The sequence below is a fragment of the Cibotium barometz genome, chromosome 11 (assembly GCF_041138505.1).
Source record: "Cibotium barometz isolate CiBa-2024 chromosome 11, ASM4113850v1, whole genome shotgun sequence".
NCBI lineage: Eukaryota > Viridiplantae > Streptophyta > Polypodiopsida > Cyatheales > Cibotiaceae > Cibotium > Cibotium barometz.
Genome location: NC_141056.1, coordinates 4,948,762 through 4,961,621, shown reverse-complemented (window position 1 = coordinate 4,961,621; position 12,860 = coordinate 4,948,762). Strand labels below are relative to the sequence as shown.

Sequence of the window (12,860 nt, the reverse complement as noted above, 5' to 3'; positions counted from 1 at the left end):
TCGCTATGTCATGGACGACGAGGCTGACCAAGACTGGCTACAAATCCTAGCTACAATTGATACACTCCCAAATCGCAAATAAGAAACGACATTTGTCATCCCAACCTACCAATACCTTCATGAACCCTACAAGCCCTCCGCCTCTCTTAACACCATGAGTGTGAGCGCACCTCCCCCAACACAAACCCGTAACCCGTTGGGTATGGTTAGATTTCCCCTTTGGCAAAAATATGCCAAAAAAAAAACGTGCCCTGCTGTCTCCAATAGCTAGCTACAATCTTTTGCCATGGGACACATGGGTCTCCCTAGGCAAACCATCGTTTCACAGTGCTCATGCTAAAATTCAGTTGCCTAGTGGAAAATGAATGCAAAGCCTTGGGTATTTTGCACAAATGGTACATATTGTCTCTACCCCATTGGCTTGTAAGTTTTATATGGTTTCCACGGGTGAGACTAAAGAACCAGTCATCCTTGGAGGGAGCTGAGTCAAGAACACCCCATGTGCAATTAACTCAACTGACAACGTTGCTACCCTTGAGCTTCCCATGGGAAAGGTAATGATGATCCTCTGGGAAGGGGAGTCCACCATATCCGATCCTTGCCCCAACACCAATTGCTTCCACAAAGGGTACTCTTTCACCCACAAAAACTGGTAAGTCTTCAACCACCCCTGACCTGCCCTACAAGAAGCAAACCCACCAAGAATGGATTCTCGATTGAGAATGGTCTCCAAAGGTGACAAGCCCACATATATCCTATGGTCCACACCAATCTCATATTCTTGGAGGTTTGGAAAACCCACACACCTAAAAGCACTTACATTGAAATCTCACATGAAATGTGTCTAAAGAGTGTTGGGTATTTCATTACTAAAATATTCATTGGAAATAACCAGTTGGAGTGCAGATTTCAAGTCATTGATGCAAGAGCACTCCAAAGGCCGGATTATAATTGGGAAAGAATTGATTAATGATAGGGTCTCTTGCTTCTAGAAGTGCTTCATCACATGTGCTTGGGAGTAGGAATAAGGGTTAGGGTTTGCAACTTGGAGAAATTCCCTAGCATTTATGTCCTGGGATCACTGCCTTCACAATGTCTTTCGTGAATTGGATTCAAGATACACGGAAATACACAAACACACGTCTCATGGGCTCCACCTTTGAAGGGATCCAAGTCGCCACACATGGAGTTCTAAGGTTGATTTGGATCAATAGGATTAATATAATTTTCCAAAATGATTGTAGGAGAGGCTCTCTCACATACCTCAAACTCATCATTACTAACACTCCCTCACTCTAGCTTTGTATTAAAAGCTGTCAAAAGACATAGATTATCTTCATGGTATATTCATCAGGTTGGACAATATATCCAACTTTTCCATTTTCCCAACTCAAAATTTTAAATGCTAAGCCGATTGAAGTTAGATATCACACTTATAATTGAACACTTTTAACATAGAAAAGCCGATTGAAGTTAGCTATCACACTTATAATTGAACACTTTTAACATAGAAAAGCAAGGTTGCTAATCAAACTGGCCTCTATTCTTTCACTTCCCAAGGAATATTAAAGAGGAGTAAGTTGTTGGCAGACTTTCATAGTTCCATGATCATTCGAGTGATTCAACATACATTTATCAGATGTGCTGCATGAAGTTTTATTTTAAAAAGAATTATACCTGTGTTACATTCCCAGGTCAAACATGGCAATCAACTTGGATTATGCATGTCCTCATGTTGGCAATGGCATGCCCCATTTAGTGTTGTAAAGTTACTTGTGTTTTTCATCACTGATTGTCATCAAAGAATACAAGGTATTTGTGAGTAAGTCCAAAACCTCTCGATAAAGAATATGAAAATGTAGAAGATTCCAAAAACAAAATAAAAGGAGATAGACTATCATCTCATCTTTCATACACCATCTCACATACCATTGGTGGCAACTACGCCATATCCATCTATCTACCCAACATGACCATTGAGCATGTATTTCATCATTGGTTTTCCTTCCGAAACTGAATATACCTTACCTATTTAAAAGGAGAGGATGCACATCAAATCCTTACCTATTTAAAAGGAGAGGATGCACATCCTAGCTAATGTTGCTCAGTAGTCCAGTGCAAATGCAAGCTCAAAATTTGGGTGCCTTGTGCCTGTGGGATATAGCCAGTGCCAGTACCAAAGCATTGCAATTAACAACACAAAGCTCATAGCAAAGATGATCTCACAGCCTCACAAAACCTTTTTGCAAACACCATCTTTGTGCTATACTTTGCAAAGCTTATTCTTGTCAAATACCGTCTTATTCGCCTCCACTACTTCATGCAACCCCACTCCGCCCTGTTTTTGCTCATAGCCCCTTGAATTACCCCTACATGCAGCCAGCCAGACTTTAGTCCACTACCGCAGGTTCTCATTGGAATGATTGACACGAAACCATGGCATCAATTTACTAATCGCATGGTTCTCATTGGAATGATTGACACAAAACCATGGCATCAATGGGCATGCCATATGCTGAAATGTTTCCTTAACAGTACTATTGAATTTAAATAATAATTAAGGCAGGCATCTCTGGAGATCCTTGACCTTACTACTGCCTTTGTAACAGCCAATGCTAACGCTTACATCCAACAAGGAACTGGAAACATCTTGAACACTTTCTGAACGCCTTGGATACTCAAGTTAACTTATTTTACTCCAGCAGGTGAAGGATTACAAAAGCCCACATCTTATGGGGCTTCACTTATGTCAGAAGCGGCCATGGAACTTCTGAAAAGTGTCAAAGGTAAACCAATTTGTATAAGATTATTCCCTACATCAAATTTGAAGACCAAGGTGTTGATGAAAACTACTGAATGGAAAATAAAAGTACTAATCACAATGAATGGAAAATATAAGTACTATACACAATGCAACCCTGTGGCTGAAGGCCTTCACCTGTGCTTCCGGAAGAGGGCCCCAATTTACAAAGATTTTCCTCCCCTTTCTCCTAGGAAACTAAAATGTGGAGGAGAAGATATTTTTATAATGCATAATGGACCTGAAACCTGCAACTGGGAGAAATTTTCCGTAGTAGAAGCTGAGCAGTCTCCACAAACTGCACTGCTGCTCCTTCCTTCTCCACAAGGATCGCCTGCACAATGTCCTCATAGCTGCCTCCATCTCTTGCAACAAAGGCCACCAGAGCTGCCTGCAGAGGGGGAAGGCTGGGATTGTAAGCCACGGATTCCATGTACGAACCACTGTAAATCTTGCCCTTATGGGTCAGAAGAGCGATTCCCGAAGGGCAATTGGTATAGGGTGCATGAGAGCCATTGGCAGCTTCAAGGGCAGCAGCTCTCAGATTAGCTATGGAGGTGCCATTGTGACACGTGCAGCTGCGAGCCTTCTCACAATGATTCTCAACCATATCACAAGCTAGCCGATGATCGTTGGCATTGCTTACTGTGTTCCAGTTGCAGTCCATGTCAGGAAACCCTGGCTTTCCACGGGACGAGAGGTGATCGTGCGAGGCATAGTCTGGTGTGTCATGTGGGGCATACCCAGAAGTGTCATGCAGGACACACCCTGATGTGCAATGGAGAGTAAATCCAGACCTGTCATTTGATGTTGCATGAGGGGCATAACTTGATGTGTCATGTGGAGAAAACCCCGATGTGGCAGTAGGACAAAACTCTAGTGTGGCATGCGGAGAAAGCCCAAATTTGTCATACTCTGATTTAGGATCAAATGGCGAGTGATGATTCAGAGAAAACCCTAGTTTGTGATCGGAGGGTCGTGGGTGTAGAGACAATCCGTTGGCATGGGGCTCCAGGACGAGGGGGAATTCACCTGCGATGACATCGTTGGGGCCAAACCGGTGGGGCAAGAAGTGGGCGAGGGTCTGTGTTTCGGCAGCGGCGTCAGCAATGAGGATGCGGAGATCTGGCGCCCCTCGAAGCTCTTGAAGGAATTGGCGGCAGTGGCCGCAGGGGGCGGCAGAAACGGCCACGAGGCACAGGTCCCGCTCGCCGTGCTGGGCGGCGTTGGCCACCAGAAACTGTTCTGCATGAACCGAATTGCTAAGCGGCAGGCCTGCAAACTCCAGATTGACGCCCAGGAAGACGCGACCGCTCCCCCCCAGGCCCACCGCCCCCACGAAAAACCGGGAGATGGGCGGCCTTGCGAGGGCCTTGGTTGGCGCCACCAGATTGCTCAGCAAAGCTTCCATCGACAGCCCCGACGAGGCCAGCATCGCCTGCACCTCGCTCTCTTCAATGACGAAAGACGGGCGTTTCGCCATATAGCTGGAGAGGAGGACGAGGCTCAGAAAAAACTGCTTGATGTGTGCGTGTGTGTGTGTGTGTGTGAGAGAGAGAGAGAGAGACAGAGCGCTCACATTAAGGCTCCTACGTGTATAGCGAAAGAGGCCAAATGCTGGCATGTGCCCTATGTGTATGAGACAACGACTCCCAAAGGAACGCTTTACACATCTTTTCGTGAAAGCTATAAAACTTAAAAGAACTTTTTAATGCAAATATATATACCCGAATTAATATTATTTTCACCCGAAATGTGTTTTTGGGTTACATTAATTAATTAATGCTGGTTCTGCTTGAAATGGAACCTTATACTTTATAATATCTAACACCTTATACTTTATAATCTAATTTGTAATGTATTGTACAGAAATATATATTTTTGGTATAAAACCTTTCATTCACGATTTGAGGGTGTGGCAGTTGTTGGAAGAATTATATCAATCATCTACGCGCTACCCTCTCTCTCTCTCTTCTCATCATCCTTGTGTTGTCTCCTTCTTTCTCTCTGATCCTTTTGTCATGTATGTGACTTTTTAAGTGGGGTTTATTTTCATGCTTTCCATTTAAATGTAGCCTGGTGCAATCTCATAGTTTTTTCCAAGGGCCAAATCAAGCACCACACATAATACTTCATATCAATCATTAGCATTCCTTTGTGCATAAGAAACATCCATCTAATGTGGGATAAACCCACGGCAAATTCAACATGAAAATGGTTGGTAAAGGTTGCCTATCTTTCTAAAATAGAACTACTACATTTTCAACACCAAGCTTACCCACTCAATCAAAGCCCTAGAAGGCTTGTTTGCTAGACTATAACTCATTATCAATACTCTATCAACATCAATAACATTATAGCACAAATTATTGAGATTAGTCTTTGTAGGATAGCTAGAACAAATTAGCCACCTTGTGGTGACTTTTAATAGTGGCGTTTGTTTTCATGCTTTCCCTTTAGTGTGTCTCCTAGAAAACCTTTCATGGTGGGGTTTGTTTTCATGCTTTCCCTTTAGTGTGCCTCCTAGAAAACCTTTCATGGTGGGGTTTATTTCATGCTTTCCCTTTAGTATGCCTCCTAGAAAACCTTTCATGGTGGGGTTTGTTTTCATGCTTCCCTTTAGTGTGTCTCCTAGAAAACCTTTGGTGGATACTAATTTAAGTTTCTTGTGATAAAGCTCTTAAAGTCCTTTACTTTTTCTTTAGAGATTTTATTGAAATGAAGATCAACTAAAGGTGATAACTCTCTACCTCCTAGAAAACCTTTCATGGTGGGGTTTGTTTTCATGCTTTCCCTTTAGTGTGTCTCCTAGAAAACTTTTCATGGTGGGGTTTGTTTTCATGCTTTCCCTGAAGTGTGTCCCCTAGAAAACCTTTCATAGTGGGATTTATTTTCATGCTTTCCCTTTAGTGTGTTCTTAGAAAACCTTTTATGGATACTAAAGCTCTTAACCTGCTTTACTTTTTTTAAAATAGAAATTTCATTGAAATGAAGATCAACTAAAAGTGATCTCTCTCTCTCTCTCTCTCTCTCTCTCTCTCTCTCTCTCTCTCTCTCTCTCTCTCGGATGACTGTGTTGTGAGAATATCCATTTTTGAACACTCAATCTCTTGTCCTCTAATAAAAGTAATGTTATTATGAATAAGGAGTCTCGCAAAATAACATTATCTTTCCATATATCAGGTTATAAGAGAAAACTCTATGAAGTATGAGGTAGATTATTCCATTGCACTGTTGTAAAACTAGTATGGTTTGCCCTATCTTGTGTGCAAATGGGCTGAAAATGAAAGATGTAATGTTTTATCCTTAGTGCATTTATATCATTTCCAACTTGTCTTTATTTATATTGTTTTAAAACTATTATGGTTTGCCATTTTCCCTCCTTGCAATTTTCATAAAAATCATCATTTGCTTCTTTTTATGGTAAAAGGCTTAAATCCAATCAAAGGTATTAAATCTTAAGCTCTTTATTAAAGTATTAAAAGGCTTTTTCATGCTCCTTTAAAGCCCATACATCAAATCTTTCGGATATACAAGCCTTAATATGCTTTACATCAAAACCTTGGCGAAAGAAAAATGCTTAATCTTTATTCATTAAGCTTTTCTCTTATGAGATTCTACTGAAAATTTCATTAAGTCCCCTTAACCTTTTTCTAATTCTCCAAGAAAATATTCCCCAATTCCCAAGTGTTGAAGAGAAAAAACATCACAAAATTATAAATGATGGGAAAATTTTAAAGTGAAGAATTCCGGCCTCTTTTCAAGGGAAGGATTTATGCTCTGGCCACCCACGGGTTTGATATAATGATCGAAAGTTATGCCTTCAACAAAAATCTCCATGCTCGCCTTCAACAACATAAATCAGAGTCGACAAGCCAGGAGTAAAAGAGCTATCCTATTTTTGACTTTTAACTATCTTTAATTAATTTATTTTATTTTTCCATTTTTTGAAAACATACTATTTAAAATTTTAAACATACTATTTGTGAACCTTATAATTTACAAGCTTAAAATAATTATTCTAAGGATTCAAAAGTTTATTTAATTAATAACCATTCAAAAAAACATTTTGGGTGCTTATTCACTCTTTTCTATTAATTAATTATTATTTTTTGTTGGTGCAACTTTAATTTTTGAAAAAAATTAAAGTTAGACTAAGGTTGTGAGCTTTGGAAAAAAAATAGAACCTTAATATAAAACATAATGGTAAGGATCCAAAAAAAAATTAGAACCTTAATATAAAACATAATGGTAAGGATCCAAAAAAAAATTACGATTTGACTATTAATTAATTTTTTGTTGGCGGTGCTTTAATTTTTCAGGAAAAAAATAAAGATGAGGTAAGGTCATAAAGTTTAGGGGGAAAAAAGAACTTTTGGAGAAATATAGAACCTTAGATGTATATGACTAAGGCCATAAATTTGAAAAAAGAAGAACCTTCAAATATACATGGCTAAGGTCCTAAACTTTACGGGGGAAAAAACGTTAGATGTTTATATGCACTCTTTTGGTATAACCGAAGTAATACAATATAAAGAAAAGAGAGAAGTACATTTCGGGGAAAAAGTTGACTTGTATAATACATCAAACAAAACAGCTTCATTACAAGTGGGGCACTGTACATTGCATACTTTGAAAGTGAGTTTTTATCAAAAATCTATAGAAAACAACCATCTTCTTTAGTGAGGCCCACATATTTACACACTTCAAGAGATAGAGGTACAAAACCATGTCCTTCCACAATAGATCTTTTGAAGTCTGCAGTCCTTTCCCACAAGGAAAGAAATGATGTGTTGTAGTCTTGTTGTTGTTGTTCTGGCACATTATCATCAACCACAATCGGGCTGTTGCGAGTCCCCAGCTCATTGTTGTTCACATATTGTTCTTCCTCAGTGTTGTCGCGCTGCCTTCATCTTCATGTTGTCGCTGCCTTCATCTTCATGTTGGGCTCGAGTATTCATCTGGTTGAAATATCTTCTGCCAGGTTCTTCCGAGAAGAAAATTTCTTTGATGTTGATACATTGGGTCAGGTGAGGGAGTTTCATTACTTTCCAAACAGCAGCCGATCTTTGCCTGTTCATGCCGAAATCAGTTTTGGGAATGATCCATGAAGCAGCCGGGTAGTATTTACCTGTACGTACCATCTTCAAAAGTGTGCTTTGCAACATGAGGCTCGTAGTTTATTGGCTATGTAGTTGTCCATATATACATATGCCCTCTCAAATAAGTTTACAAGCGATAGGCAAACCTTATTTTTTAATTTTGCTTAGCCATACAAAGCATATAGCTGTCTACCTCTTGTTATCTCTTCGATTGAGATGTTGTGTGAGAAAAATTTAAAGTGTGGCTTGTGCAAATCCTTCATACAATAGCCTATCATTCCTTTTAGTGTGTGCATCCTAATCTGTTGAAGGCCTCTACACATCACCAGGCCTCCTCCAGGTTTAAACAGATCCCAGCCCAAGTATCTCTTTATGGTTTTGCCTATGCTAATTAACGATGATGCCATTAAACTAGCCACCATTTGAAAGTGTAAGTGATTCAATGTGCCCCCTTTCTCTAGAGCAAAGAGGCCTTTAAAACATTCCATTCTAATCAATTCTTCTAATGGTTCCCAGGAAGACAATTTAATATCACCATTCCCAATACCTATAGTCACAGACAATTTAATATCACCATTCCCAATACCTATAGTCACAGACACTTCAAACAACCTGGTTTTTTTCTCTATCCTGCAGTTTACGAGAGTAGACATTTCAAATAATTATCGTTTGAAATCTTACACAAATGACATTTAGAGCACAACATAAAGGCTTTACAGTCTTATGAACTACAAATTGTGCCTCTTATTTAATTGCACAATGTGCATTTTTATTCACTTTAGAGGATGCAAATAAATAAATAAATAATAATATTTTTTCTTTCTACATAGCGGACAGAAACATGTCCTACAATATTTGTAGCCTTATGAAGTGCGTATGAGTTCGTTATTTTTAAAGAATGTTTTTAAAAAAATGGAGTGCGTATGACTGCAATACATGGATTTTTTTTTAATGCGTAGCAGACAGGAATAATACCCTACATAATCAAGTGGAACCATGGACATTTATAATTAAAAAATTAGACTAAAAAAAGGAAAATAAACAAATGAAAATAAATATCTTATTATTATGCATGGCGGACAGAAAGAGAAGCTAAAATCTTTCTAACCTTATGACCCGAACAAAGACATTTGAAAAAAAAAACATTCGTGTATTAATTTTTTTTTCTACACAGGGCACAGAAACATACCATGGAATATATTCACGCATGTGGACAACCATGCAAATGCACATTTTTAAAAATGTTTTAAAAAAACATTGAAAATTTACAAACTGCTTATCACTCGACTACATCAATTTATTTATGTGCATAACATAGACGAAAATAGAACATACAATGTCGACTGAATTTTAGTGGAGCATAGACATTTTTTTCAAAATAGGAACGTTCGTTTATTGATTCACACATGTGGACAACCAACTACAAACACATTTATTTAGTTTCCTGCATACCGAACAGGAACACAATTCAATGAATGAGGCGGGGAAAAAAATGAGAACATAATAACAGAAAATAAACGAGCAACTACATACCAGACGATCTGGCTGTTTGCTTCATTGCACGAAGATTACGAACTCCAGAAGGCCCATTGGTGGAGTAGTGATGCGGGGCCCCACAGAGATGTCTCTAGGCAAAGTAGATGCGGTAGGGCAATCGAAAATTTGAGATGCATGCAGCAACTCCATCTGAATGATGACCAGAGACACCAGAAACTGTCATGGCGGAGGGATATCCTTGAGGACAAGCCGAAGTAGAAGGACGACGATCAACACACATAAAGTTGGTGATATCATTCATGGCTTTCCTTTTAGGAGCCATTTCACAGAACAGGATCACACAAATCGTACAGAAGGCAAGTATACAAACTGTGATACCAAATAGATACACCAAAAAGACAAACACAACGTTCATTAAATAGGCACAAGAACCGTAACCTGCCACCATGAGAGGCGAGAACGGAATAAGCATCAGAATTGCGCTCACATGAGTAATCATGTGGAAAGGCCACAAACAAAATCCACAAGCACATGAAGAAAAATAGCTCGCCATACCATTCCAGAAGAGACAGAACCACGAAAAACGGTGATGAATCGCTCCAGAAGACCAACGAACGGAATTAGGGGAAGGTTACGCCATACCATTCCAGAAGACCTAGAAACAGAAAAATCGGTGATGATGACTCGCTCCAGAAGCCCAACGAACGGAACCAGGCGAACATTGCATGGAAAGTTACTTTAAAAAACCTTAATACAAATACGTGCATCCAACACGTGTCAGCCCAAACCTTAACACATGTTGGATGCGTAAATGCAATAATAAATTAAATACCCCTAAAAAAACATTTGGGGTGCATATTCGCTTGGATTAGCTAGCTAGATTACTTTTCTTAGGATAGAAATTTTCTCAAGAGAAATTTTATGAGAGGTATAACATAAAGTGTGCAAGCAACCACTCTTTGGAGGTGCTGGCACTTTATGTGAAATGATGTCAAGCAAAGGCATGCATAAGCCTAAGACATGGAGAGAATTCTAGACGTTACTCAAGGAAACTTTATTGCTTTCTCATTTTAAGGCTAGAGCAAGGCAACAATAGGATACCTCTTCACCCCTTGACTAGCCTTAGGCCCAAGATCCCCCCGTAGTTACCATTTTTCACTGCTCATGAACGCTCGCCATAGGTGATGCTGTCGAGGAAGCACCTCAGGGGTTTGAACCTAGGACCTCTTGGTCCTAGGCAAACACCTTCACCACTTGGCCTATCACCTCACTGGTAACAGGATACCTTGCATCAAGTAGAGAAAGAAAACATGGCTGCTTATGTAGACAAGTTTTGGAAATTATTTCTTCAATTCCAAGTTGTTGAAAAGGTTAGCTAGAGAAAGCAAAGGTGAAAGTTTATTGTTGGAATCAACTATACTATTAGAGTTGATGTGAACATGTTTTATCTACACTCTTAGTTAAGAAATCTCTTTAGCTTTAACTATGAAAGAAACAATGGTATTCCTAGAGAAGCACAAGCATCTAACACATCTTTTCAAAGTCTTCTAAACCACCTTATTTTTCAAAAACTTCTAAAGGAAAAGATGTTTTGAGAAATGAAGTTGCCACAAAAACCTCCAATGGAAAGTAAAAGAAATGTGTGATGCTACAATTGCACCATAAAGAAGGACATGTATCGAGTATATATGATCAACAAAGATGAGGAAGAGGATGAATCCTTCAAGAAAGAGGGTGAGTTTGATTATTGCGACTATTTAACAAAGATGAGGAAGAGGATGAATCCTTCCAAAAAGAGGGTGAGTTTGATTACGACTATTCATTCTAGATGCAAGAAAAATTATCATGCTTTATTAAAGATGAAAGGAAGAATGTCAAGAAGTAATAATACCATGATGATGGGAGCACACACGACTTCATTTTTGAAAAGGCACTAAGGGCTTTAAATCAAAGTTCTACACTTTCTAGTTATAATTAAGTTCTACACCTTCTAGCTATAACTTCTAGTTATAAAGTTACATTCACTAGTACCAAGTATAAAGGTGAAGGACATAGGTTTTAAAATCAAACTATTGAAGAAAAACAAGAATTTATAGTAGCTCCACTGTAGGGGGCACTTCAGGGGGTAGACATCATTTTGGGATACCGTGGAGGCATCAATATAACCCAAAGATTGACTATGACTCAAACACCATTTGGTTGATGAAATGCTAAAGAAATCTATCTAAAGTGTCAACCTAAAGTAGAATTGAGTCCTTTTTTAAGTCGTACTCATCAAAGAAAAGGGAAGAAAGAAAAGATTCTTTTGGTGTTAGTCAATCAGTTGATAGGTAGTCCATCTCAGCATCCATTTCATAGACAAACTACCTCCTGGAATTTCCTAAAACTAGACCAGAGCACTATAAATTGAGATAATGCATGGAAAGTCTCCACCTTGTAAATCGTTGTATAGAGTTAGCATAATGGAACAAAAGGAAGTCCAAAAACAAGTAAATAAGTTTTTAGAAAGGGGTTTGATTAGACCTAATAGTTTGCCATTTGATGCTCCAATTCTTCTCATAAAAAAGAAGAACGGAATTTTTTGAATGTTAATTGATTATTGTGCTTAACAAGATCACAATAAAAAATCGATACCCAATCCCTAAAGTAGATGACTTACTTGATAAACTCAAAAGGGCTAGGGTTTTCAGTAAAATTAACATCAAATGTGGTTACCATCAAATACGTTTGGCAAAAAGGACATCTATATAGTGTTTAGAACTCATACATGTCACTTTGAGTTCTTGGTTATGCACTTTGGCCTAACCAATGCTTTTGAAACCTTTAGTCTAATGATGAATATGATATTTTTTAATTTCCAAAATTTTGGTTCTGGTCTTTTGATGATATCATAGTCTTTACTAGGGCATTAGCAACATTTAGAAAAGGTTTTATGTGTTTGAAAGAAAATCAGCTTTATGCCAATCTTGAAAAGAAACTTCATTATGCTAATCTTCAAAAAGGGACTTCTTTCAAGATCAAATTGTATACCTTGGCCATATTGTGTCTATTGAGGGAATTCATGTAAACTCAAAAAATATTGAATGTATGATTACTTGGCCTAAGTTGCATGACATACATGATCTTAGATCCTTCCTTCGATTGTTAGCTATTATAGAAAATTTACATATGTTTGAACTAAGCTTTTAAAAAAGGCTTTTGATATTTTCATTGGACTGAAAAACAAGACTAATATTTTCAAGATTTCAAATTTGCTTTGTTTAATGCATCAGTACTTTGACTTCCAGATTTACCAATGACCATTCTTTACGTATTGTAACTAATGTAAGTGGGTATGGGTGTCGTGTCATGCTTATGCAATGGCCATCCCCATATGTTATGAAAGTCAAAACTATAAACCATCCAAAAGGAATATTATAATATATATGACAGGGAAATTTGTGCTATAGTTCATGTCCTTT

The 12,860-nt window shown here is 38.4% G+C and overlaps 1 protein-coding gene across 1 annotated transcript; it reads right to left on the bottom strand.

The window, feature by feature from the left end:
- Nucleotides 1–2,479: 2,479 nt before the first annotated feature.
- CDA1 (cytidine deaminase 1) lies at nucleotides 2,480–4,363 on the bottom strand. Its single transcript, XM_086804661.1, has one exon. It carries the CDS (start codon nucleotides 4,281–4,283, stop codon nucleotides 3,024–3,026), a length of 1,260 nt encoding a protein of 419 aa, XP_086660787.1. The 5' UTR covers nucleotides 4,284–4,363; the 3' UTR covers nucleotides 2,480–3,023.
- Between the last annotated feature and the right edge of the window lie 8,497 nt (nucleotides 4,364–12,860).